Source organism: Odocoileus virginianus, chromosome 30, assembly GCF_023699985.2.
Source record: "Odocoileus virginianus isolate 20LAN1187 ecotype Illinois chromosome 30, Ovbor_1.2, whole genome shotgun sequence".
NCBI classification, from domain to species: domain Eukaryota; kingdom Metazoa; phylum Chordata; class Mammalia; order Artiodactyla; family Cervidae; genus Odocoileus; species Odocoileus virginianus.
The window spans coordinates 30,544,499-30,570,943 of record NC_069703.1 but is presented as its reverse complement, the minus strand read 5'-3'; the positions used below and the strand labels follow the sequence as shown (position 1 = coordinate 30,570,943).

The 26,445-nt window shown below is 57.2% G+C and overlaps 2 protein-coding genes across 3 annotated transcripts in view; both read left to right on the top strand.

Moving 5' to 3' along the window:
* Positions 1-18,331, top strand: part of IFFO2 (intermediate filament family orphan 2) — a 47,142-nt gene extending 28,811 nt beyond the window's left edge. Inside the window, exons 2-9 of one of the 2 annotated variants that reach the window (XM_020899170.2) lie at positions 5,680-5,740; positions 6,973-7,068; positions 8,230-8,370; positions 9,623-9,762; positions 13,584-13,704; positions 13,820-13,912; positions 14,811-14,941; positions 17,972-18,331. In XM_020899170.2, coding sequence (XP_020754829.2) covers positions 5,680-5,740; positions 6,973-7,068; positions 8,230-8,370; positions 9,623-9,762; positions 13,584-13,704; positions 13,820-13,912; positions 14,811-14,941; positions 17,972-18,077 — 889 coding nt within the window. In that variant the 3' untranslated portion in view covers positions 18,078-18,331. The remainder of the gene's footprint in view (positions 1-5,679; positions 5,741-6,972; positions 7,069-8,229; positions 8,371-9,622; positions 9,763-13,583; positions 13,705-13,819; positions 13,913-14,810; positions 14,942-17,971) is intronic. The other variant, XM_070458793.1, reaches the window with a different exon arrangement.
* A 5,385-nt stretch (positions 18,332-23,716) lies between these two features.
* Positions 23,717-26,445, top strand: part of ALDH4A1 (aldehyde dehydrogenase 4 family member A1) — a 30,559-nt gene continuing 27,830 nt past the window's right edge. The window contains exon 1 of the mRNA XM_020899244.2: positions 23,717-23,824. Coding sequence (XP_020754903.1) covers positions 23,763-23,824 — 62 coding nt within the window. The 5' untranslated portion in view covers positions 23,717-23,762. The remainder of the gene's footprint in view (positions 23,825-26,445) is intronic.

The following is a 26,445-nucleotide window of genomic DNA, read 5'->3' as shown; positions in this document are numbered from 1 at the left end:
GCAGCCTGCACCCAGCTGCTCTGGGGGGCGCACCCTGTGCGCCGGGTGCAAACTGCCCTCCGCCCATCTGCCCACTGCCGGAGGCAGGGCCCACGCTTGGCCCCTAATGAAGTTTTCCACCCATGGCTCCGGCCCAGCCTCACCTGAGCTTGCTTCCCATCACCTGAGTGAGCTGGCTTGGGTGTGCCGACGGCGGCTCGCCCTCCCTGGCAAGGTGTGGACCATTCCTGTGGCCCCTCCCAGCTCCCCGGAGGCCTGGCCGCTGGAGGCAGCCGTGGGATCCTGCAGTCGGAGTTGAGCCTTGGAGCGTCTGCGGTGTGCTTGCTGTGTGCCAGGGGAGGGGCTGGGCGTGTGCACCCACACCCGTGGACCCCGTGTTGTTCTCACAGCCACAGAGGGGCTGCCGCGCTTCCCGCCCAGAGAGGGTGACTGACTTGCCCAGCAGCAGGGGCAGCATGCTACCCTGGTCTCCCGCCACCCCCCGCCCTGGGGTCTCCAGGACTTTCTCCCCAGAGGCCCCGTGAACTGTCTGCGGGGACTGAAATGGTTTTCCGGGGGCTGCACCCGCTTTCCTCCGGAGCTGGAGCCCCGGAGCCTCTGTGGCCGACAGGAAGTGAAGCAGCTGTGAGTCAGTCTCACTGCCAGTGACTTCAGCTCAGCCTTCCGCCCCCCGAAGCCAGGCTTTGTGGCCCCTTTCCTGCGGGTCTGAGTGTCACCCCACGCCCGTGGGGGCGGGGAGACCCTGGCCCTGTTGTTGGCTGGGGGTGGGGGCAGGGGGCTGGCCCCGCAGCGCCTCCCCTCCCCCCAGCAGCCTGCCCAGACTTCCCATCCATCACGTGGTCCAGCGGTGGCTCCTCAGGAATGCAGGGCGACCACATCTGGCTGGGTCTGGGGGCGGCGGCCGCCTCCGCTCCTTCTGCTAAGACGGTGGCCGAGCCCGTGTGGACCCCGGGGAGGCATCTCTTCCCCCTGCCCGCCACACCCCTGACCTCCCTGCTCTCCTGCCTGGGCCTGGAGCTGCGGGGAGTGGGGCAAACACATTTTCTCCTTCTCCTGGCCCGCTTCTGGCCTGGCCAGCCTGGCCAGCCCGCCCCGTGGCGGGGCCTCTCCCAGGGGAGGCTCTGGAGCCAAGTGGATGGTGGGAGCTGAGTGGTGAGGCCCCCAGGCTGGGGCTCAGACTGAGGACGCCGTCCAAGGGGCCCCAGCTGGGGAGGGTGCTTGCCACCTGGGTCATCCATCCATTCATTCAGCAAATCCATTCAACAACTGTCTGACTCCTCACAAGTGAGGCTGGAGTTAGGGCAGGGAGCATAGTCATCATGAACGGCTGGGGAGGGGCCAGACCCCCACTTTAGACCCAACTCCTGCAGCGCCCCTCTGTGCCCCCTTCCCCACCTGGAACCCGCGTCTCCCCGTGTCCTCTCTGGGCCCCGACAGGCCAGGCGCAGGGTGCCCGGGACCTCTGGAGGTGGGTGCTGAGGAGCTGGCCGTGCTGTCTGCACGCAGTGTACATCTGTGGGCTCGCCGGTAACGAGTCCGGAGTGTAGGAGCAGAATGGCTCTTCTTGAGCGTCCCCAGGGCGTGCTGGGCTCACACTCCATCTCCTTTATAGATGGGGAGACTGAGGCTCCGAGCGGTAGAAGCAGATGCCGGGATTCAGACTCAAGCCCTTCGGCCGGGGCAGGGGAGGGCGGCCCGCTGTCCATGCCCTGGGCAACCCTGCACCTCACCTTCCTTATCTGTGTACTCAGAGGTGTGGTCTAGGTGGACTCTGGTCCTTTTCAGCCTTTGTTTCTGGAAGTTCTCTGAGTCTCTTGTTTCTAGAATAGCACCCTGCCCCTACCCCAGCCCCTGGCCCACTGTGTGATTCTGGGGGAGGGGCCTCATGCTTCTGGACTCTAGTGTTTTCCTCAGTCCCATGGAGATGATCTAACCCGGCCTAGAGGTTCCTGTGAGGCTGAAGGCAGGCTCTGTGAAGCGCCTGAGGGTTGTGCCGGGCATACTGTCGGCGCCCCGTCCGTGGGGGCCGCCCAGTCACAGCAGCATCAGCACCACCGTTGCCCATCCTTCCTGCTTCGTGAGCATCCACAGTGTAGGACACTATAAGAGCCGTGGCTGGAGGGCGTCCACAGGTGGGGCCAGAGTGAGAGGATGCTGGGGCCAGAGACGGTCCCCATGGGCTGGTGGGAGCATGAGCCAGATCTGGGCCTGAGCACGCCGTGGCATGGAGGAGACAGAGGCTGGTCTGCTGCCGTCCCTGGCATCGTGGGCTGGCTCCGTGGATGAGATGCCGCTGCAAAGCGGCCCCAAGGCCGATGGCATCCTGCGGCCTGCCAGGTCAAGCCTGGGCTCAAGGAGGGAAAACCAGGGGAGTGGCTGCCTTGGTTTGGAGGAGAGATGACATGTGAGACAGGCCTGGGAGAATGGATTGATTTCAGGAGGCTCAAGTGGCGGAAGGGAAAAGGGAATCGGGTTACCTCTGATGCTGTCTCCTCTGTCTGTAAAATAGGGACCATGCTTAGGACAGTATTAAGTGATAGTTTATCTTTTGAGTATATGAAGGTCCGGCATGGTGTTCACCACCCAGAAACTGACCAATAAGTGTCCCTCTCTCCACTCCCTTCAAGAGAAAAAAGACTGGAAATTTTATGAGCTGATGGGTCAGGGTGGGCAGGGATGGATCCAAGTGGTTCAGGCTGTCCTGGCCCTGGCTAGAGTTGCCTGGGTGCGCTGGGCCTTCATTTTCCCACCTGTAAAATGGGGAGGTGGTTTCTCTGCAGCTTCACAGCCCACTGTGTGCTCAGCAGCCTTCCGACCCAGGGAGGTGTGTCCCCTCTTGGTGGCAGCCGGCTTCTCCCTGGCTTCTTGCTGGCCTGTCTTTGCTTATGTTGGTCCCGATGCCTGAAACTCCCCTCCTGCTGAAACCAAGCTCCTGTGGGCAGATCCAGGTCAGGCAGGGGGGGGGGACGGGCCTGGGAAGCAGGTGTTGGAATGTCCTAGAGCCCACAACATGGTTGGCCAGTTTCTGGCTCAGCTTCGTGCTCCCTCCCCCTCAGCTGAGTTGCCGTGAATGCAGGGCATCTGGGGCTCCTTAAGAAACATCACTCATCCATCCTCTCACCTCAGTCAGCCAGAGCAGCTGAAGGGCAGAGCGTTTCTGCACTGTCAATGTGGAAGCGGGCACGGCCAAGCTTTCCCGCCGAGGGCCGGGAGGGGAGGTCAGCGTGGGCAGCGGGCTCAGCTGTCAAGCCAGCTGCTGTCAACACACAGGGGTCCTTCCTGGGTCTCCTGGGGGAGTGGCACCGGCCGGCCACCCATCCAGCTCTAGAAATGAAAGGCCAGTGAAATCATTTGTGCAAGCTCACCTGGGGTGCAGCTTAGCGAGGCGAGGGGGCCACCAGAGCGCCTTCCGCTGGGGAGCTCATGAGAAACAAGCCCCACCCCAGACCCGCTGAACCGGCTCTGCACATGAGCGCGGTCCCTGTGTGACATGCACGCTCGTCCCAGTTGGAAACTGGAGGCTTGAGAGCGTGGGCTTGACTCGAGTCCCATCCCTGCTGACTGTGTGGCCTTAGACAGGTCACACCTCTCTGAACCTCAGCTCTCTCATCTGCAAAATGGGTTTGGGAAAAACGTCTTTACAGGAGAGGGTTAAGAAGTCAGATGAAGGCCAGTGAGATGTGTCCAAGGCACTGGGCCCAGCTCAGGGGACTTGAGTGGTGCTCGCCAACCAGTGGCTGCTGCGACCGCGATTCTGTGTCTGAGGATCCAAAGACGTGGCTTGTGTTCTCGCTCTGGGGTGACCTGAGACAAATTGCTGGGCCTCACTTTTCCTGTCTGTTCAATGGGTCTGTTGACCCCCTGCCCCAGCTTCCTCATGAGAAGGTTGCTTCCAGGAAAAGGAAAAGTGAGAGGGGGCTGGCCTCACAAAAGGAGAGGAGGCTCCTCTGAGAAGCTGGTGTGTGTGGGTGAGATGCCCCCCGGTGCCCGCGTCTCATCCCTCGCCCCCCCCCACCGCTCATCTTGCTGTTGCTAGCGAGGCTGGCCTTGGGGGCCGGGCTGCGGCCAGCGCCCTCCCTTGGCCCTGCTCTGCTCAGCAGCTTTGGAAGCCCGTCCCCTGCCCCCCTCGGGGCAGCGTGGCCAGGAGGGATGATTCAGCTCGGTCCTGTATTCTGGGCCCCAGCCTCCCTTGAGAGCAGCCCTGGACGCCCTGTGTGCCTCGGCGAGCTGGGCGCAGCCTTGGGCTTCTCCCCACCTGGGGTTCTTCTTCCCCAGCTGTTCCCTGGACTCGCGGCCCCGCCCACGACATGCTAGGTGACCTTGGGCAGGTTCCTTTCACACACAGGGCCTCCGTGTCTACGCCACGGGAGTGTTCCGTGTGGCGATCCTGCCTGGGTCAGACTCTTAGATTCTCTCCCTGCCCCTCCTTGGGTCCCTCTGTATCTCTCGTCCACACCAGGACGCCCACCCCAGCCCCACTGCCCACGGGGTTCTGAATTCTGCCGCCCACGGCTGATTGAGGCCTGACCGCCGCCGCCGGGGGCTGGTGAACACCAAAGAGAGGGAGGAGCATGTGTGTCCTCTGGGAGCCCTGCCCGGGGCCGTCTGTGTCTCGTGTGGGAAAGAGGAGGAATTTTCCTCTGTGTGTGCAAACAGCATCCGTTTTCTCTTGTTTCCAAAAGGCAGTGACGTAACCCCCTCTCCAGCCATCCCTCCCCTCCGGCCTAGTTTTAGCTGGCCCCGGCAGCATCCTCAAGGCCTCCAGACCTGCCCGCTCTGAAGCCATGTAGGGAGGCAGCCCCGGGGTGAAGAGAGAGAGAAGCCCCCGGTCTGGCTGTCCCGCGGTGGAGAAGGGCCCAGCCCTCTGGGGCAGCAGGACCATCTGGGTGGGGAGGGGGTCAGGGCTCCCACAGGCCCACGGTCCACAGGGAGCCCAGGGTCACTAGATCCCGATCTGGAGCCCCCAGCCTGAGTCTGAGTCCTGGCCCCGCCAGTCCTCGCCCTCACTTAGGCATGAAACATGCTTGTGTCTGACTCTGCGACCCCATGGACTATAGCCCATCAGGCTCTTCTGGCCATGGGGTTTCTCCAGGCACGAATACTGGAGTGGGTTGCCATGCCTTCCTCCAGGGCATCTTCCCAACCCAGAGGTTGAACCCAGGTCTCCCTCACTGCAGGCCGATTCTTTACCATCTGAGCTGCCAGTGAAGCTCAGGCATTAAATAAGTGAGACTTACATCTCTTTTTTGTTTTAATGTAATAAACCAGACCTGGGTTTGAAGTCCAACCCCATCACCTAACTAGCCTGAACGTGGTGTTGGCTGTAGCCTGGCACCTGAGAACAGCCTCAATACCGCGTCTCGCAGGAACGCAAGGAGCAGCGGCTCTTGTGCATCAGTTTACACTGTGTGTGCACAGGGCCGGGTTGGGGGGGTGGTCCGTCCCGCCGCCGTCTCACGGTGGGCCTGTGCTCATGCCTGGAGCCTCGTCCCCTGACATCGTGCATCAGCCCGCCGCCCCCAGGCTGGGAGCTCGGGGACACAGGCAGGGCTGGCGTCCCTGCTGCACCTTCCTCAGCCAGCGCGGGCGCAACCCTGGGTGGGTGCTGGCATTGTGCCTGGGGGTGGACTGTCCGGGGGAGGCCGCCCTCTGACCGCCTGTCCCTCTTGGCTGTTGCAGATGGGAGGAGGAGCTCGCCAAGCGCGTGAACCTGCAGACCATGGTGGACACGCTGCAGGAGGTAAGAGGTCCCGACCGGGAGAGGCTGGGAGGCAAGCCCCGCGGTGGAGGGCCGAGGCTGGGGGCCCGTTCCCAGCTCAGCCTCTCCTCCATGGAGCCAGGGCCTCGCCCACCTCCCCCGCTTCGGGGCTGGGAGGCGCCCCCGGCTCACAGTTGCAGAAAGCCTGGGCTCAGGAGTCCCATCTCTGTCTCAGCCACGCAGGCCTGTGCTCGGGGCCTCGGGCCTCGGCAAGGATGGCGGGCTTCCTGCCAGGTGGGCTCCCAGCCCCGGCGGGCGCTCCGTGGCGGGGTGAGGGCGGCCTCTGGCTTTTCTGGCTTGGCGGCTCTGTGTTCCGGGCCCTGCTTCACACGGGCTGACGGTGCAGCCGGGGCGGCAGACTAGACCTTCTCAGCTCTGTTTTCCTCTCAACCAAATGGGCACAGGAGCGGCAACCCCGTGAGAAGCCGCGGACGGCTCTTTTTAACACCGAAAAAAATCACCTTCTGATAGTTAAAGCATTGATCATCTACATAAATAAATAACCAGAGAAAAAAGAAAGAAAATAAGCATTGATCTTCTAAGGAAGTTAGGGAGGGATTAAAATAATGTCAAGGAGACATTAAAAGACATCAATGTCGAGGAGTGGTTAAAATAACGTGTAGAAGGAAAAGGATGAATGTTCCCCCCCCCTGCCCCGCCCCACCCCTGCTTTCTTTTGTGAGAAAAGGACTTTTTACTTCACAAATGTAACGTGTTCATGGTGCAACATTCGGAAAGTTCAGAAGAGCGCAGAGGAGAAAATGAAACTTCCCTCTGGCTCTCCCTGCCCATGTTGCTGAATTGCTGGTGGCCCTCTGGTCTTCTCTGTGCGCAGGCCTGGATGCGCACGCTCCGTGAGGCTGACGCGCGGACGGTGCCGCTGCTCACATTTGACACACATTGACCTGCTATTCTGACCCTCTGGAGTCACTTTTGTATCCACTTTTTCTCTCACTGTCTGCCATGGATTTTTCCATCCAATGAACAGTTCTTGGAAAAGAATTGTTTTAGGCTGAGGGGTGAAGTGAGGGCTGAGCAGGAGCCAGGCTGGGTCAAGGTCTTGGCTCCCCGCTCCTGGGGCACAAAGGCACCCGGCTTGGTTGGATGTCAGGCATCCATCCGGGGCTCTAAACCCAGGTGTCCGGCCTCTCCCCCCCCCATCGGGGGGCCCACCCAGCCCCCCGTGACCACTTCCCGATCTCCGTCCCCCGTAGGCAGCGCAGGAGGCAGAAGCCATCCAGGAGGAGATGAACGAGAAGATTGAGCGTCTCAAGGCCGAGCTGGTGGTGTTTAAGGGGCTCATGAGTGACGTAAGTGCCTCCGGCCGCCACCCCCCAGGTGTCATGACCCCCCTCCCCCCCCCACCCATCATGCAGAACGCTTCATTCACTCCGAGGCTCCAGAGCTCGGCTTCTAGTTAGAGTCCTGGCTGGCTGCGTTTGACCCGTGAGGATGACGGATGCATCAGAGATCAGGCTCCCCTCCCCTTCCCCCGCCACCTCCGCTTCCCGTGGTCTGAGTAGAGATGCATTAATCAGCTGCTTAACCCATCCGCCCGCTCCGGGCTCCTCTGACGGCCTGTGTGCGTTCCCTCCGACTGCGCCGGCTCACCAGTGTGCAGGCAGGGGGTGGGGGCGGCCGGGGGCCTCCATGTCTGGGCGCAGTGGGGGCCGATGGCAGGCTGAGGGGGACCCTGGGTCTGGTCTGCACCAGCCCGAGAGGCCACCTGGGCCAGCGGCCTCCCGGAGGTTGCTCTGTTGAGTTGGGACTGGCCGGCGTGTTCGTCCTTGGGACAGTCGGAGCCCCTCTGAGTCACCGTGGGCGGGGGGGGGGTCAGGGCAGCTGTTGGCAGAGCAGCAAGGACCTCCTTCCTGCTGGGGACCCAGTTTCCTGCCACCTTCAAGCCGCGGGCAGTATGTAGAGAAAGACTGCAGGAGGGGGACAGAGCCCAGGACAGATGCCTCCATCAGCCATGGCTTCTGGCCCTGGGCGGTGTGAGGCTGGGCGGCTGGAAGAGGCCAGGAGGCTTCCTTTACCGGGGTTTGGGGGACCCCCACCCATCTGAGGTAGCCCCCGCCGTCAGCCTGGGAGGAATCTTTGCCGGGGACAGGTGGGGCAGGCCTGCTGCGGGAGCAGGGCGGCCTTTCAGCGGTGGGACGTGTCTTTTTCCCTTGTTCCGACAAAACAAACACTGACGCCGTGTCTGCTGAGAGGATGCCTCCCGGCCCTTAGGGAGACAGGCAAACACAGTCTCCCTCAGTCCCCACGGCGCCCACATCCCCCTGCCCCTTGCCCCAAACCCGAGCCACTGGCCTGACCCTTCACGCCCAGCAAAGGCTGCAGGACCCCTCTCGGACTGCGGGGACCTCCTGCCCAGCACCCAGGAGTCTCCCCACCCCTCTGTCCAGCTAGAGCCTGGGGGTGCCTCCCCCATCCCCCGCTCACGTAACCCCCTGCTGTCCTCCCTGCAGCCCATGACAGACCTGGACACAAAGATCCAAGAAAAGGCCATGAAGGTGGACATGGACATCTGCCGCCGGATCGATATCACGGCCAAGCTGTGCGATGTCGCACAGCAGCGGAACTCGGAAGACGTGTCCAAGATCTTCCAGGTGATGAGGGCCGCCCCGCTCACCAGCCAGCACTGCCCGCCGCCCGCCCCGGCCACCCTGCCCTGGGCCCCTCACACCCTGCCCATGTCCCTCCCCAACCTACCCCCACGTAGCCTTTGCCCAGCGCTCCAGCCTCCCAGGAGAGTGTAGAATCAGGGACCGCACAGACTCAGGCACGTGTGACTCCATCATCCAGGCTGACCGCTTCATCCTACGTCCGAGGACACCACTCACCCTGGGGGTAGGGGGGCGACGTGACGGGCTCCCTGAAGAACGTGGCAGAGCTGGGACGAGGACTCAGGTCTCTAGACCCTCCAGGGCTCAGTCCGTCTGCCTACCTTGGGCCCCCTGCCCTGCTTCCTGCCTCTCCTGGGAGCAGGAGCCGGGGACCAGGGCCGTGGTCGGGGAGCCCTGGCCAGACTTTGGGAGCCCTAGGCAAACTGGCCTGAGCCCTAGCCCTCGAGCCTCAGAATTCAGAAGGGGAACTGTTGACCTGTCGATTCTTCCTTCATTCCCACATTGAGACTCATTCAGTACCCTCTTCCCTACCCCCAGCAAGCACGCGTCTGTGTCCAGAGTGAAGGCGATGGGTTAGCACTGGCGAGTGGCCCCCAGGGAGGGCTTGGGGGCCGGTCCAGCTGCCCAAAGGGCGTCTGTCATTCTCCAAAGGCTGCTTCTTGAGTTTGGGGTTGTGGTTTGGCTTTTGCTTGAGCCCAGGGCAGAACAGCGTGTTGCTGGCTCTAAGTGTGTGACTCTGGATGTAGTGGGGTGAGGTCTGGGCTCGCCTGGGCGCCTTTTTGCTGCCCCTCTGTGGGGAAGCAAGGGCCCGAGCCTTTGTCTGGTTTGTCGCATCTTTTCTGCTTGGAGTGGAGGAAGCTCGTTGAACCCGGGGCTGCCTACCTGTTGCCTTTGCATGGGAGCAGGAGGGCTCTGGGAAGCACGGAGCCATCTGACCTGCGTGAGGGCTGCTCCATCTCTCCAGGGAGCTCTGAGACATCCGGCCGGCCGCGTCTCCAGGCCTCCCAGGGCAGGGAAGGGGCCAGGCCGTCTGTTCCTCTGTCCCGCATGCCTCCCCGCCTCACGCTTCCTGCTAACGCCACCTGCTTCTTAGAGGGCCTGCATCCTTCCCGGCAGTGGCCGCCCCAGCCACGCTCCATCGTCCCTCGGGACACCGCCTCCCTTCCCAGTCCACCCCACCCTCCATTCTGGCAGAACCGCCCAGTGACCCTTGACCTTTCTCTTCCCGGGCCAGGTGGTCCCCAAAAAGAAAGAGCGTAAGGTGGCTTCCGACGACGACATCTCCGAGCAGGATGGGGAGGTGAACCGGTTCTCGGACGACGAGGTCGGCTCCATGAACATCACAGACGAGATGAAGCGCATGTTTAACCAGCTGTGAGTATCCTTGCCGCCTTGGCACCCGGGGCCCCTCTTTCCCCAGATTGCTGGGGCGAGGGGCGCAAACCCGTGCCCTGGGCTGGCTGACAAGTAGCCTCCAGATGTTTTGTTGGTCAGCGTGGTGTTCTGCGAGAATCTGGATTCATTTTCAACATTTAGTATTTGGGGAGTTTCCCATTTTCAGAAAAGGCCAAGCTGGTGATAGTGCTCATTTCTCTTGTTTAGTTGCTAAGTTGCGTCCGACTCTTTGCGACCCCATAGACTGTAGCCCACCAGGCTTCTCTGTCCGTGGGATTTTTCAGGCAAGAATACTGCAGTGGGTTGCCATTGCCCTCTCCAGGGGATCTTCCCGACCCAGGGGTTGAACCCACGTCTCCTACTTGAGCCACTGGGGAAGCCAAATAGTGGTCATATTTGTGGACAATTGTTCGTTTTTCTTAATTGCGATATAACTGACATTGTAAGTTTATTTTAGTTTCAGATATGCAACACTGTGATTCAGTATTTGTATATATTGTGAAATGCTCACCACAATAAGCCTAACATTCATCACCATACCAAGTAAAAAAAATTTTTTTTTCCCTTGGGTTAAACGGTGGCCTGGGTTAGTGGCAGAGTCTGGGCTCTGGTGTGGTCAGTGGTGGGCTGGAGCCAGTTTGTACCAGCTTGTGAAAGGTGATGTCTGCCCACTCCAGGTTCAGCAGTGGCATGCTAATAGCTTAAAATTTGCACGATGGGAAACTGTCACATGCTACCAATCTGGGCGGGGCTTCCCTGGTGGCTCAAGAATCCGCCTGCCAATGCAGGAGACGCAAGTTAGATCCCTGGATTGGAAGCTCCCCTGGAGAAGGAAATGGCAACCCACTCCAGTATTCTTGCCTGGGAAATCCCATGGTCAGAGGAGCTGGACGGGCTGCAGTCCACAGAGTCACAGAAGAGCCGGATGTGACTTGGTGAGGAAAGAACATGAAGTGCCAGCGCCTGGGCACCCCCTCTGGCCTCTGCAGGTGGCTGGTTTACCGGAGACTAGCGGGGTTCGGGTGTCTAGGGCAGGGACCCATCGTAGCCCTGGTCTGTCCAATCTACACTTGCGGTCCTGACCCACCTCTGGTTCGCATCCACGTGGTGTCCTGGGCGGGGTGGGGAGGGGAGCGGCTGCAGGCGCGGGCTGATCCAGCTCAGGGCCGTGGTCAGATGGCAGGCTGGGGCTGTCTCTGAGTCTACTTCCCCCCGCCCCATGGGCCTGCCCTCTTCCCAGAGGTCCCCTGCTTTTAGTCCCCTGAGCCCTGGCCCAGCTCTCCATCCTTCCCACCCCCGTCTCCCCCCACTCCCAGGTCTCTGAGACTCATGGCCAAGCATGCTTTCCGGCCCGGTATCCCTCCCCTGGGTGTCCCAACAGCAGGGCTGGACTTGAGCGCTTGACTCCGATGAGCCATCACCACCCTCACGGCGCCCCTCCAGGAGGGCCTGTCCTGTCGCTGGTTCCCTAGCCATCATACTCGTTTCAGAAACCAGGGGCCCAGGCCTCTCCAGACCCTTCCTGCCGCGCTTGGGGCTGGCCCAGGGGCGTCGAGTCCAACGCTCACTCCGCCCAGCCCTTCATCACAGATGAGGAAACAGCTCAGAGGGGACAGGCGAGTCAGGATAGAGCCTGGACCTCGGGCCAGTGCTGTCTGTGTCCTCAGAGAGATTTCCCTCTCTCTGTCTCTCCTGCCCCGCCATCCCCACCCCGGTGACTCGGCAGGAGGAAGACAGGAGTCGGACCCGGGCGGGATGGGTTTGCGTGACACGTCCCTGTGCTTCCTGTTCCCTTGAAACAAAACTGAGATGGCTCTGTGTTTGCGGAGAAAGGGAGTTGCTGTTTTGAGGGTAACAAGGAGACTCCTAGACTTTTGATTCATCTTTCAACACCCCCTCCCCACCTTCTCATGGGCTTCCCAGGTGGCACAAGTGGTCAAGAACCTGCCTGCCAATGCAGGAGACGTAAGAGATGCGGGTTCGATCCCTGGGTCAGGAAGATCCCCTGGAGGAGGGCGCGGCAACCCACTCCAGTGCTTTTGCCTGGAGCACCCCCATGGACAGAGCAGTCGGACGTGACTGAAGCTACTTAGCATGCAAACATGCACCCCTCCCGTCTCATGTTCTCATCTTTCACTGATGAGAGGGGCTTTGGAAGAGAACCTGAGGTCAGGTCTAGGTTTTCTGAAGGTTGCGGTGGGCATTCTTGAGTGTCCAGCTGGGTTTATGCCCCAGAGACCCTGGCTGGGCTCATTTGGTTGAATTAAAGGGCTTCTTTGAAGGAACTGTTTTCCCAGGCTTTCATCAAGTCACCAGGAATCCGCAATCTGCCCAGAAAGCAGGCAGGGCCGGGTTGGCGGGTTGGGGGTGGTGGTGGAGTGAGCCAGAAGGCTGTGCTCCTGGGTGTATGAGTTTTCTTTGCCATGCTGCAAAAATGGGCACCTGAGTGTTGACAGGTCTGAACTGGGTTTAGTATTAAACCGATCAGTTAGATTGATCTGGGTGTCAAGCTGCCTAAGTTAAAGCAAAACAAAATTCTCTGATGACCCCTCCACCTTAGCAGTTCTCACCAAAGCCACGCAGACCACACCCTGGGCCAGGCCCTGGCCCCCTCCCACCGACCTCTCCGCTGCCTCTGGGCTGAGACCCAAGCCAGAAGCTGCCACCGGCCAGCTCCTCTGAAGTCTTTGAATAACTGCGCCCGAGTCAGGGCTGTTTGTTTCGATCAAAATCAATTGCTTGGGCTTCAGATCCCAGAGAAGGGGAGGAATGTGCTCCTTTCTCTGCACTGTGGCCACGCCTCTTCCTTGATCCCGCCCCCCACATCTGGGGGGACGGGGGCGCGTCTTCTGAGCCCTTCCTCTTGTCCAGCTTCCTGTCCTTTCTCCTCCTCCGTTACTCAGCCAGGGTTTCCCTCTGGGCCCAGCCGCCAGGAAGGAAGTGAAATCAGCAGTCCAGTATGCGATGAGGTGATGGGTCGACCCTTGACCCGGGGGCTTGCCCGGAGCTGTCTGGTCAAGGGGCGGGCAGTGCCTCGGGGCAGCCGGGTCCCAGCCCTGGTTGCCGGATGCCGGGAGCCACCTACAGGCTCCTGTAGGAACTGCTTTTTGGTGGGGAACCGGGCTCGAGGGGACGCTCTGGACAGCGCTTTTCCGGAGACTCGGGCTCTGCCCAGTGGCCCCAGATGGTTGGGAGCAGTGCACTATAGGATCTAGAAGGTAGTTGAAGGAGTGAAATCCCTTTGAGCCTCAATTTCCTTACCTGTGAACTGGGACTGACAGTCATACTGACCTCATAGGACTGCTGTGAGGATGGAATGAATCGCACTTTAATATATGCCTAGTCATCAGTCCTGTGATTGTGTTTTGATGGGGGAGGGAAAAGCCACAGAAAACAGATAGATCTGGCTTTCAGCCCTAGTTTATTCTTTCTGAGGGGCAGTTTCCTCATCTGTAAAATGGTAATAATAATACCCACCTTTCTAAGTTGCAGAGAAGATTATATGAATCATCTTGGGCATCATAGGGGCTCCAGAAACGAGTTGTTAAATGAGTGGAAACCATTCACAAGATGCTATCTTTAAGTCTTCATTAATGAAAGACTGGCATCTTTAGGAATACACATTTTAACTTGTATCCATCATACATAAATGCGTTGTGCATTTGAAGAGCTGCGCTCCATGGAGAAGGCGCGAGTCCCCTCTGGCCGCTGCTCTTGTGCTCTTGGACAGGCACCTGGCAGACCCCTTCTCGGGCCCCTGGAGCCTGGCTGCTCACTCATGCCCGCCCGTGCACCCACAGGCGGGAGACCTTTGACTTCGACGATGACTGTGACAGCCTGACTTGGGAGGAGAATGAAGACACTCTGCTTCTCTGGGAGGACTTCACCAACTGCAACCCAAGCCTCGACTTGCAGGGCGAGGTGAGCCAGCAGGCGGGCGCCAGGGACCCCTCGTTTCCGTGCTCCCTTGTCCTTCATTCTTTCCCAGCAGCCCCCACCGCTTGGTTAAGTTGTCCGCTCTGTTCCGTTTCTCCAGCAAGAGGAAAACCTGGGCAACTTGATCCACGAGACCGAATCCTTCTTCAAGACGAGAGACAAGGAGTACCAGGAGACGATCGGCCAGATAGAGGTGGGGTACCCGCTTGTTCATGTCCCCCAGTCGTGACCCCCGAGGCCCCCAGGGATTTAAGTGCCCGTGTGGACAGGGGCTGGGATAGCAACACAGGATTGGGAGTCAGGAGGACCCACTGATTCTCCTGGCCTGGTGCTGGGCAAGTCACCCCTCTCTTGGGTAGGGCCTCAGTTTCCTAACCTGTAAAATGGGAGTGGTGATACCTGTCTGCCCCAGAGAGGTTTTTTCTTAAGTTATTTGACTGACATGATGATCTCAAATTAATGGGAACTGACACTTGAATGATATCAAGTGACACTGGGCCCTGAGCCCTTTAAAAATATACCTTCCTTAGTATTCTCACACCCTGTGTATGTACCCGGGGGGACCTGGGTGCCTCCACCCTGTGCAGTGGGTGCTGTGAGCCCACTTTACAGAGGAGGAGATGAGGTGAAAGAGACCAAGTGACTTGCCCGAGGTTTCCCAGCCAGGAAGTGGCCTGCAAGCCCGGTTCTCCCTGCTCCAGAGCCTGTGTGTGTCTGCTTGGCCACACCTGTCTGTGAGAGTCAGTCATCATCAGGCTGGAGAAAGGGAAGCCCGGCTCCTCCCCCAGGGATGGAGCACTCGGTTGAGGAGAAGGGTCAGAAACACGAGCACCCGTTTCTAACGCAGTCTGCATGAAGGAGTGCCAAGGCCAGAGTTGCTAGGGCTACCCCAGTGGTTGCTGAGCGACCATTCACCTTCCACCAAAAGCGATTCTAGGGACTGGTAAGCAGAAAGCAGAGGACAGGGGGAGGGCCCTGCGGGTGTGGTGCCCTGGATGGCCCCAGTGCCACGGCGCTGAGGGTGTGAGGTCGCCGTGAGGCTGGCTGTGAGGATGACAGGGCCTGCCTTCTCCCGTGTTGGCTCTTCTCAGCTGGAGCTGGCCACGGCCAAGAGTGACATGAACCGACACCTGCACGAATACATGGAGATGTGCAGCATGAAGCGGGGCCTGGACGTGCAGATGGAGACGTGCCGCCGGCTCATCAAAGGCTCCGCAGACAGGTGCCCGCCCGCGCGCGTCCCCCCTGTGCCCGTGCCCGTCCTCCCTGCAGACGCGCCCGTCCTCCCCCGTGCCCGCGTCCGTCCTCCCCGTGCCTGCGCCCGTCCTCCCCGTGCCCGTCCTCCCTGCGGACGCGCCCGTCCTCCCCGCGCCCGTTTCCGTCCTCCCTGCGCCCGCGTGTGTCCTCCCTGCGGACACAGTGCCGGTGTCCTGGTGTGTGTGGGGCGGGCGGGGGGGTTATTGGGCTGCAACGTGCAGCCTGGAGATTTCATCTGCCAACCCATCTGTCCATCTGTCCGTGCCTCCAATGACCATTGGCCACGTGCTGTGTGCCTTACACATCTAATCTCATGTGGCTCGCACAGCCACCCTGTCCCCACTGTTGTGGGACTATAGAGGGCCACTTTGAGAAGGCTTGCTCTGTGCAAGACCCTGGGGACACAGGGGTGGACAGGTCACAGCCCCTGCCCTCCAGGAGCCCACGGCCCGCTCCCTGCTGAGCTGGTGGGTGGAGCGGGTGGGCGGGGCTCACGTGGGTCCCTAGAAAGCAATTTTCCTTCCTTTCCCATCTTCTAACCCAAGGCCACCTGAGTGTCCCCAGGACACCAACAGCATCAGGCCTCTTTACTTGCCAGCACAGACAGCTCCTGCCCTTAGGGAACACGCAGCTTTTCGGGGGCGTGCGTGTACGCCTGTGCAGTTGCTCGGTCGTGTCTGACTCTTTGTGACCCCATGGACTGTAGCCCACCAGGCTCCTCTGTCCATGGGATTCTCCAGGCAAGAACACTGGAGTGGGTTTCCATTTCCTTTTCCAGGGGATGGATCTTCCTGACCCAGGGATGGAACCCACATCTTTCGCATTGGCAGGTGGCTTCTTTACCACTGAACCACCTGGGGAGCTCAGGGGAGGCAGACATGCTAATGATAAAATGACAAATACAGTGCTTGGCCCGGAGCACAAATATGTTAATTATAATCGTTTCTCTCATTATGACCGTGTTCTTGCACGCTGTTGTTTGAGCCGTAAGAGACGGAGAAGCAGGGGGAAGCTGTGTGTGTGTGTGTGTGTGTGTGTGTGTGTGATGTTACCTTCAGCTCACTGAGCTGTGTGTGTGTGTGTGCTGTGTGTGTGTTTGTGTGTGTGTGTGGTGTGTGTCTGTGTGTGTGCTGTGTGTGTGTGTGCTGTGTGTGCTCTGTGTGTGTGTGTGTGTGTGTGTGCTGTGTGTGTGTGTGTGCTCTGTGTGTGTGTGTGTGTGCTGTGTGTGTGTGTGCGTGCGCTCTGTGTGTGTGTTTGTGTGTGTTTGTGGTGTGTGTCTGTGTGTGTGTGTGCTCTGTGTTTGTGTGTGTGTGTGGTGTGTGTCTGTGTGTGTGCTCTGTGTGTGTGCTGTGTGTGTGTGTGTGTGTGTGTGCTCTGTGTGTGTGTACTGTGTGTGCTCTGTGTGTGTGTGGTGTGTGTGTGTGTGTGTGTGTGTGCTCTGTGTGTGTGTGTGCTCTGTGTGTGTCTGTGTGTGTGCTCTGTGTGTGTGTGCTCTGTGTGTGTCTGTGTGTGTGCTCTGTGTGTGTCTGTGTGTGTGCTCTGTGTGTGTGTGCTCTGTGTGTGTGTGTGCTCTGTGTGTGTGTGTGTGTGGTGTGTGTGTGTGTGTGTGCTGTGTGTGTGTGTGCTGTGTGTGTGTGTGTGTGTGTGTGTGTGTGTGTGTGTGTGTGTGTGTGTGTGTGCTGTGTGTGTGTGTGTGTGTGTGTGTGTGTGTGTGTGTGTGTGTGCTGTGTGTGTGTGTGCTGTGTGTGTGTGTGCGTGCGCTCTGTGTGTGTGTTTGTGTGTGTTTGTGGTGTGTGTCTGTGTGTGTGTGTGTGCTCTGTGTGTGTGTGGTGTGTGTCTGTGTGTGTGTGCTGTGTGTGTGTGTGTGTGTGGTGTGTGTCTGTGTGTGTGCTCTGTGTGTGTGTGCTGTGTGTGTGTGTGTGTGTGTGTGTGTGCTCTGTGTGTGTGTACTGTGTGTGCTCTGTGTGTGTGTGTGGTGTGTGTGTGTGTGTGTGTGCTCTGTGTGTCTGTGTGTGTGTGTGTGTGTGTCTGTGTGTGTGTACTGTGTGTGCTCTGTGTGTGTGCTCTGTGTGTGTGTGTGCTCTGTGTGTGTGTGTGCTCTGTGTGCGTGTGTGTGTGTGCTCTGTGTGTGTGTGTGGTGTGTGTGTGTGTGTGTGCTCTGTGTGTGTGTGTGCTCTGTGTGTGTGTGCTCTTTGTGTGTGTGTGTGTCTGTGTGTGTGTGTGTGTGTGTGTCTGTGTGTGTGTGCTGTTTGTGTGTGCTCTGTGTGTGTGTGTGTGTGCTCTGTGTGTGTGCTGTGTGTGTGTGTGTGTGTGTGTGCTGTGTGTGTGTGTGTGTGTGCTGTGTGTGTGTGCATGCTCTGTGTGTGTGTTTTGTGTGTGTGTGTGTGTGTTTTGTGTGTGTGTGTGTGCGTGCATGCTCTGTGTGTGTGTGCTCTGTGTGTGTGTGTGTGTGTGTGTGCTCTGTGTGTGTGTGTGTTTGTGTGCTGTGTGTGTGTGTGTGTGTGTGTGTGTGTGTGTGTGTGTGTGTGATGTTACCCTCAGCTCACTGGTTCCCAGAACCCACTGCTGCTGCTCCCGTTGTTTGGGTGGAGGACGTGCACGTAGGCAGGGTAGAGAGCTTGCACCAGGCCCCACAGCTCAGCAGTGGTAAGCTGAGAATTGGAACCCAGTGCTGTTAACCGCTGTTCTATGTGGCCTCCCTTTGGGCTCTGAGTTAATTGCCCAGATGGTGGGCGTGTAGAAACTGAACTGGACCTATGGTTCCTGCTCCCATGGAGCGCTTAGCATCAGGAAAGCTAAAGAGGCGGGTGCAGGGCGTCGCACGAGGTCTTGAGAGCCTTGTCTAACTCCTGAGCTTCAAAGACTCTAAGGAAAGCAGAGGGTGGGTCTCGGCGAGGAGCCCCTGTGGAGGCAAGGTTTTCCAGGAGGGGGTGCTCCATCCTTCCTGCTGTCTGCCCCAGGCTGCCCTCTGAAGTCTCCTGTTCTGCCCTTCCAGGAATTCACCATCCCCAAGCTCCGTGGCCAGCAGCGACTCAGGAAGTACAGACGAGATCCAGGACGACTTTGAGCGGGAGGCGGACGTGGAGCCCATGGTCAGCTGATGACTGAGGCACGCCCCGCCCCAGCCCGCGCCTGGTGGTCTGGGCGATGGGGCCTCTGCACCCTCTCCCCACGGGGCCAGGAAGTGGGGCTCCCAGCCCTGACCACGCAGACTTCCGACGCCCTCCCTTCTCTGGAGGCCCCAGGGACCGCTGCTTCCTTCCTTCCTTTCTCCGCCCACCACCGACCAGTGCCCCTCTCCATCCACCCACCCAAGGAATGGTGCTGTCAATTTCTATTGTTCTCCACATGACAAGTGCAGACTTCTGTCCGGACGATGCAGTGCTAACTGTGCCTTTTCCCTTCAGCTGAGCCACTTTGAGCTCCAAAGAATTATTCCTAGCAGGTGTTTTATACAGAACCCTAAGGTGAGGGCGGGGGTGGGGGACCCCCGGTGTGGCCAATGCCTTTTTCTACCCTGCCACCTGCTCCTCTGATTGGCCATGAGCGCTGCCTCCCCTCCCCTGCTGGAGTTAGCTTGGGATGGTCGGCCTCCCCCCCAGGAAGGCGCCATTTGCCTTCACATTTCCAGGCCTGGCTGGGGACTTCCCGAGGGCGGCGTTGCATTTACTGAAGGGGAGAGGATAGAAGGAGGGAGGGAAGGACAAATTTTTCTTTGTTTTTGGATCGAGTGGCAAAGCAGAGGGAGAAGGCACTGTCGGGGAAGGTGGAGCCTCACTGTGTTTAAACTACTATGCAAAACAACAAAACAAAACAAAAAAAAGCAGCTTGCCTTATACCTTTGTGGGAGGCGGGCCCGCTCCCAACTAGCTCCCGGGTTTTCCTGGAGCTGGGAAGGAGGCAGAAGCTAGGGTGATCTCTCTCTCTCTCTCTCTCTCTCTCTCACTCGCAGCCTCTGCGGGTGAGCACGGACTTGGGAGGGGGTTTGGTCAAGGTTGGTAGCGAGGCGGGGGTTCCGAGGACCTCAGCCACCTGACTGCTTGCTTTCTTGGGACTTCTGTGGGGTGGGGAGGTGGGCCAGGGGCAGGGGGTGGGGGGTGGGAATGTCTTTTTTTGCCCTGATGTTTTGTTTTGTTTTTTTTTCCCCCAGCCAACAATAAGGGGTTATAGATCTGAAATTTCTCTGTGAGAAATTTCTCTGTGAGCAAGTCTGGAGGGGGTCAGGCCTGGTATCCACTGCCTCCTCCGGGGAACTGAGTCAGTACCGCCTGCCAGCATCTTGGTTCTCTGCTGTGCCCCAGCTGTCTGGCCACTGTCTGGCCACCGGCGGGCACTGGAAAGGGAAGTGGAGGGAGGCAGTGGGGACTGCTGGCAGAGAGGAGGTGGCCGGAGTGGGAGCTCACGTGAGAGCCATGCTCATGGACATACGTTCACCTCTAGAGTAATTCACTGATTGATTGATCCGTTGGAAAGTTAACCTGAGCCAGTATCTCTCCAGACTTTAGTGGACCTGAGTCAGAGGGCATCATGTGGAGGCCGCCCTCAAATCTCAGCTGGGAGCCTGCAGAGTAGGCTTTTTTTTTTAGTATCTTTTTGGACCCATACTACCAATCCCCTGGTATGACTGGGGATTTTGTTTTTTGTTGGCTCAGGAGCTCCCCCTGGAGGTCAGAGGTGCAAAATGTGCCCAAGGCCCAGAGCTCCTTCCTACCCCACGGCCTGTGTCTGCAGGCAGAGGGGTTCCCAGTAGATCCGGCCCCCTGCCTTTCCTCTCCAGAGTACCAGTGATCTGTAAGGGCCTCCTCTCTCCTCTGTTTCCCCACCTGTTTTGCAATCTTAAAATCATTGTATATAATATTCATATAAATATATATATATATATATGGAGAGAGAGGAGAGTGTTAGTGATGGTGTGTAATTTTTATTTATCAGAACTTGGTGGCCTTTATTGTGAGTTTTTTCCTTTTTTTTTGCTTTGTTTTGTTTTCATGGGGGAACCTCCTGCTGGTTCCCTGTAAAAGTCTGGCTGAACGTCTTCCATTCCCAGCATCTCTTAGCCAGATAGTCCCTTGTTAGGTATGTGAAGGGACGAGGTTTCGGAGGAGAGATCACCCACTTCCTCTCCTTCTCACTGACCCTTGTTCTAAAGGTTACAGGGTTCAAACATATCAGATTATTATTGTTGTTATTGTTATTGTTGTTTTATTTTTATTTTAACCAAAGGTTATCAGAGCCAGTTGGGCTTGGACCTCAGCTGCTGAAAAGATTTTCCGTTTCTGGGAGAGTGGGAAACCAGCCACCCCCCGCCCCCCCGGGCCTCCTCTGCCCAGGGTGAGGGAGGCATCGAATGCCATGGGCAGGTGGACAGAATGGAAGCCTGCCTCAGGGTGGTGGGAGGGTGACAGACCTATCTTTAGAATTAAGACAGTAAGGCAACAATATAAGTGTTTAGGGGGTAACTAAGGTTACCGTGGTGATTGCTGTCCAGTAGTATTATTTTTCCTTCCCCCCTTGTATACATAGGATATTTGTCTTTGGGGACTAGGGTACTCTGAATTTATCTAGGAAGTATGGAAGTGGCAGGGGCCAGGGTCAGATGCTGGCCAGGAAGACCCGACCTGCTGGTTCTCAGTAGCTGCTCTCCCTGGGGAGCGAGGATTTGGGGCTGGTGGATGGGAGGACAGCGAGTTTTAGTGACCTGCCTCCCGGGTGTGGTCCTGGGCTTTGGCCTGGCTGCCTCCCTCCCCACCAGGTTCTTTTTTGAGTTAGTTGCCAGTGGGCCCCGCTTGCCCCCTTTGCCATGGGCTCACAGCTTGCCAAGAAAGACCCCAACGCTTGCTGGGGCAGCACCAGGTCCAGTTGGGAACAACTGGTCCGTCCTTTGTAAAGATGTAAATACTTAATTTTGGTTTTCTATTTCTTAGCCCAGTGTCATATTGACATTGGTATTTCAGAATTGTTCTCAGATGGGTTCTCCTGTGCTGCCCTCTTTTGCTCTCCTATTTTGGGGGGTTTTATAAAGAGAGGGTTGGGGAGGGGCAGGGAGAGTAGCTTCCTTTGGGCTCCCTGATTGTGGAACACACACACATTCTGAGATTCTGAACAGGGAAAAAAAATGATTGACAAGTAAACACATTTTGTTTCCTTGTGGCAATATGTCTAGAGGTCTCTGGCCTGTCCATCATGGACTTAACTCCTTGGATGTAGCTCAGATGACCTTTGGAGAATCAAACCACTTTGGCTTGGGATGGGGGAGAGGGTGTGGGGCAGGGGGTCATATAAGGTGTAACTTAAGCTAAATGTAATCTATTTATAAAGCAAGAGACTCTCATCTATTTTTATGAAAGGAAAGGTTTTTTTAAAATCTAGGGTAGGCAGTTATGGTAGCCCAGCATTTTTCTGTGGACAAGATGCATGTTGCTGCTGGATTTAATATAATCAGTACCCCTCACCTTTTCTCCGCATCCTCACCACCTGCTCATTCATACCCATGGGCAGCTTCAGCAGGGCAAAGGTCACCCTTCACCCCATTTCTCTGTCCCTTGATACCCCAGCTCCTTGGCCATTGGAAGGCCAGGGGGGCGGGCACTTGTGGTAGTTGGCGGGCAGTGGGGAATTCAGAATGGAGTAGGGTGGTGGGAGGGAAAAGGGGACGCTGGGTGGGGGACAAGCTCTGCCTCAGAGGGTGGGCTCTGGTTACTTGCTCCAATTCTGGTCTGCCAAGATCCATTGCCAAGTCAACTGTATTTGGGAGAGAGCTGAGAAATGAGTGGAAGATTTCCAGGCTCGGGGTGGGCTGTGTGTTAGTCTCGGGCAAATCCCTCACCATTCCCCCTGCCAAGCCCTCAAAGCATTGAGGTAAAGGTACCCTCCGCCCATAGACTCCTTCGTGGACATTTTCGCATCTACCTTATTGTTAGCCCCATCTGGGGAGACTATCCCGAAGTCCCATCCCACCCCACTGTTGCTGTTTGTCTGCCAGCTGGGTCTAGCGTCAAGGGGAAGGGGGGTTTATACTCATTGAAAGACTACTGACCCTACCGGAAACCAACCTGTTTACTGTATTGTAAATATCATGCCCTTTATATCCTGTATATTGGCTTCTTTTAAATAAAGTGAAATGTCTTAGAATTGATGCTTTTTTTTTTAATTAAGGATAAAGTGGTGATGGGGGAGGGGCAAGAGGCCACGGGCCACATAAACACTAAAAGTCATCAACCAATTAGTGATCAAATACGGAAATTCTACATCACCTCACATCTCACAATAAAATCTTTGGAAGTAGTTAAAGCAGGAATTATTATACATATTTCATAGACGGGGAAGAGAGCCAGAGAGATCACAGACTGAAGAACTAGCATAGCCTGGTTTGGAACTGAGGGCCTATTAATCATATTACCCTCTGAATCTGCAAGTTTTCCATTCTCCGATGGAGCAAGCTAACTGTCTTGTGCCATCTTATGTAAGTGACTGGTATCCGTGGATTTTGGTATCTGCAGGGGCTCTGGGAACCAATCTCCCACCAGAGGAGGACTGAAGTTTCCTTTCCCACTCCCCACTCTTTTGTTTATATTCTCCAAAGTGCCTTAAAGAGTGTGGCCTCCCAGATAAAGAGGAGTAATAATGAAATAATGAGGAAGTTCTAAGGTGGGTATTATTACCCCCACTTCACAGACACAGAACTGAGGCCCAAGAAAGTAAGATATTTCGTCAACTTCACAGGGAGAAACCACGATCAGCATCGGAACTCTGACTGCTAAGCAGGTTCTCGGTACACACCGCTGGAGAAAATACTGATACATTAGAACAGAGCGTTGGGAAAGTTGTTAACAGTACTTCAGGAATAGAACGGGCCCCTAAGAGTCCATCCTCAGAACTTCAGAATCTGAGTTGTTAATATTAAGTTCATGTGTTTGTGCAAACAACTTCCCAGAGAGAAGATTCAAATTTTTGTCTGGGGCGCCAAAATAAAGCAGAGGAATAAAACGGATTCTGCGTCCAGAGCTCTGAAGGGAAGTCCGAGCGCAGACTGGCTCGGGTTTTATCTTACACTGATCGTAATCTGCAAGGAAGTAGACCGATTTGTCCAAGCGCTATGCCTTAGGAAGCTGGGTGGCTCCGCTCCAGGTTGGGAGTGGAGGGCGGCTGCGTCCTTACCAGGAGGCTAGAACCAGGCTGCAGACCCCGAGGTGAGGCAGGGGGCCGGCCACGACGAGGCCCTCTGCAGGATGGAAGAGTCTGGCAGCCTCCGGCCAAGGGCAGCGAGAGAGTCCGAGAAGGGCCTCCAGCGGCACCTGACCCACAGACCCCGGTCCTTCCGTCCCGCCTCACAGGTGCCCCGTCCCCGCTTTCTCATTGGCTGCTTCTGCCCCTCTAATCCCGGCCTAAGCAGGTTGCAACTTGACCGCCCCTCTGATTGGTCCCGGGGCTTTCATGGCTCACTCTGATTGGTGGATGGAGCTCACGCCCTCCTGCCCTCGCCCCGGAGGGCGATCGGGTCATACCATAAAGGGAGAAGGGGGGAAACGCGTACGCTTCGGGGCTTCGCTCTTGGGCTGCTTTTCCCTGCGTCACATGATAGCGTCCTTCGTCAGGTCCTCGCGGGAGAATTCTTCTATTAGCAGGAGGCAAACACAGAGGCGTTTAGGCCGGACCCGACTTGGAGGGCGGCCGAGGCGGCAGTTCCCCCCCCCCAGCCCGCTGAGGTGGTGCGTTCCAGGCGGGGCGGTGCAGTCCGGTGGCTCCAAGCGGGGCCGGTCCAGCGAGCGGCCGCGCGGGGATCCGGGATGATGCTGCGTTCGGCCGCGCTCTGCCGCGCCCTGCTGGCCCGCCGGGGGAGGGCGGCCGGGTGAGTGAGCGCCGGGCAGGCCAAGGGGCGCCTGCTGGCCCGGGGTCCCCGGGAGTCGCTGCGCGCCCCCCCCCCCCCCCCCCCCCCGCCCCCGAACCGGGCTCCCTCCGGGCCGGACCCCCAAGCTGAGCTCCACACCCGCCCCCGCACCGGGCTCCACCCCTGTCTCCCAACTGGGTTCCTTCCGCGCCGGACGTCCGAACCGGGCTCCCTCCGGGCCGGACCCCAGAACCGGGCTCCCTCCGGGCGAGACCCCCGAACCGGGCTCCCTCCGGGCCAGACCCCCTCCGGGTTTCCCAGAGGCTCCCCTCCACCGGGGGTCGCCTCCTCTGATGCCGCCCGGCACCCACCTCCTCCTGCGATGTCTCCGTCTCCCAAAGGTCTTTAAGCTAAGGGGTCCTGCCCACCGGCGGGTGGGGTGGGGTGGTCCCCCACGCTAGGAAAGGAGCCGCTTGATCACCTCGTCTTTCTCCGGATGGATAAAGACATTTGCTCGCCGTGGGAGTACAGCCTCCTCCTCTGAGGGCACCTCTATTTTTTTTCTTTAAATGCACATTTCGCCTCTCTCCTCCCCACCCTTGGTTTCACATTCAGGACCCTCCCTGGGGTTCCCTCTCTCCTCTGGACTGGCATTTCTGTTTCTCTCTTTTCTCCTTTCCCTTTTTTCAAGTTAAGTGTTGGTCAGAAAAATGGAGAGTACGTGTAACATGCCAAACCTGTGTTGCACACTTAGTCTACGTGCCTTATTGTGATGATTCGTAAGTTACAACACATGAAGTGCTTTGAAGGGTGCCTGGCAGGAGGCAGTGCCTGTTGCTATTAATCATGATTGTCATTATCACCGATTTTTAAACTTCACCAGTGGGTAGCTGTTATTCCAAAATTCAGACGAAGACACAGGTGTAGTGGTCTGAGTGGAGCTGCCCTGCAAACCCAGATTTGCAGACCCCTCCAGCCTGGAGTGGGATTCCTGGATCCTCACCCTCTCAGTGACAAATGTCCTCAGAGCCCTTTTCTGCACTCCTGGGCTTGGTGGAGGAGGTTAGTAGGACACAGATCCTGCCCCAGAGGGGCTCACGGTTGGTGAGGCTGCACTCCTATGGACCCATGTGTCTGTCCACCTCCCTTTCAGAGCTGGGCGGCTCTGGCCCCAGTTTGGGTTTTGTTTGCCTAACCTCTCGGACCGATCAGTTACATCCCCCCTGCTAAGCTATGCCTTTCCCGAGTTAATCAGTGGCCCAAGGAATGGTACCGGCTGCCCTGGGCGCGGATGTGTTTCAGGGCAGCTGTGTGTGCTCTGGGGGTGGGTGGTGGGATAGGGAAGAGGACAAGGACAAAGACTCTTTCTCCAAACTGAGGCTGGGGGCCCTGCTCACTGCATCCTCAGCGTGGTCTCATTTGCAGGCCTTTCCCTGCATTCTGAGACCACCCCTCTCAGACCCTGATGGAAGCCACATAGATCCACGTGTTTACTGGGTATCTACCGTGTGCACGTGGTATGCTAGCCACTGTAGCAAGGGGTGCCCAGGATGGGAGGCTTCCAAGAGTTTTCAGTTTAATGTAAGAAAGCCTTAAAAAAACAAACCAAAAAGCCCTCTAATGTCTGGTATAAAAACACCTCTATTCTGGGGGAGGTGGGGGCTGGGGGGGGCACAGTGGACGGAAAGCTCATAACAGCAGTAGTTATCAAGCAATCAAGTACCATAGGCCTGGCCTTGTGCAGATAAGCCCTGTATTATTACCGTTTTACTGATGGGAAACTTATCTGCCTGTTAAAAATGTTGAGACTAAGGGCTTCCCTGGAGGCTCAGCAGTTAAAGAATCTGTCTGCCAAAACAGGAGATGCGGGTTCAATCCTTTTGTGGGGGAAGTGGCAACCCATTCTAGTATTCTTGCCCGGGAAATCCCAGGGACAGAAGAGCCTGGTGGGCTTACAGTCCATGGGGGTCAAAAAGAGTTGGAAATGACTCAGTAACTAAACAACACCAATAAAATTACCCTCTGTCTGACTCCAGGCTCATGCCTCCTGAGTGGAGAAAAAGCATTTTGCAACCAGATCTGCTGGCTCAGGTTACCTCTTTGGATATAGCAGCTGGCTCGATGCCCCAAGACAGGGTTTCCCAACCTCAGCAGTATTAACATTTGAGTCTGATAATCCTTTGCTGTGGGGGCTGCCTGTGTATTGTAGAATGTTTAGCAGCATCCCTGGCATCTACTCACTGGATGCCATAGCATCCCCCAGTCATGACAACAAGAAAAGTCTCCAGGCATTGCCAGATGTCACCTGAGTGGCACAGTCACTCCTGGTTGAGAACCATGGTTCTAGAACAGTTTTGGTGTTTGGCCACTTGTTTAATTATTTGACAGATACCTAGCATATACCGGTGGTATGCCATGTCTGCATTTATGGAGAAGCAGTTTTAGAATATTTTTAGTGATAACTCTCAGTGTCCTATACATGAAATTCTAGTGCTGACAAAAACCATCTCTTGGAAAACTGGGATGGGTGATATTCTGTAGTGTTTCCCTTTTTGCCTGGAGTGCCAGGAATCTCAACCAAGTTTTAAACATACTTTGTTTTTTTTTGAAGTGATTTGTTCAGTCGCCTAGTCGTGTCCAAC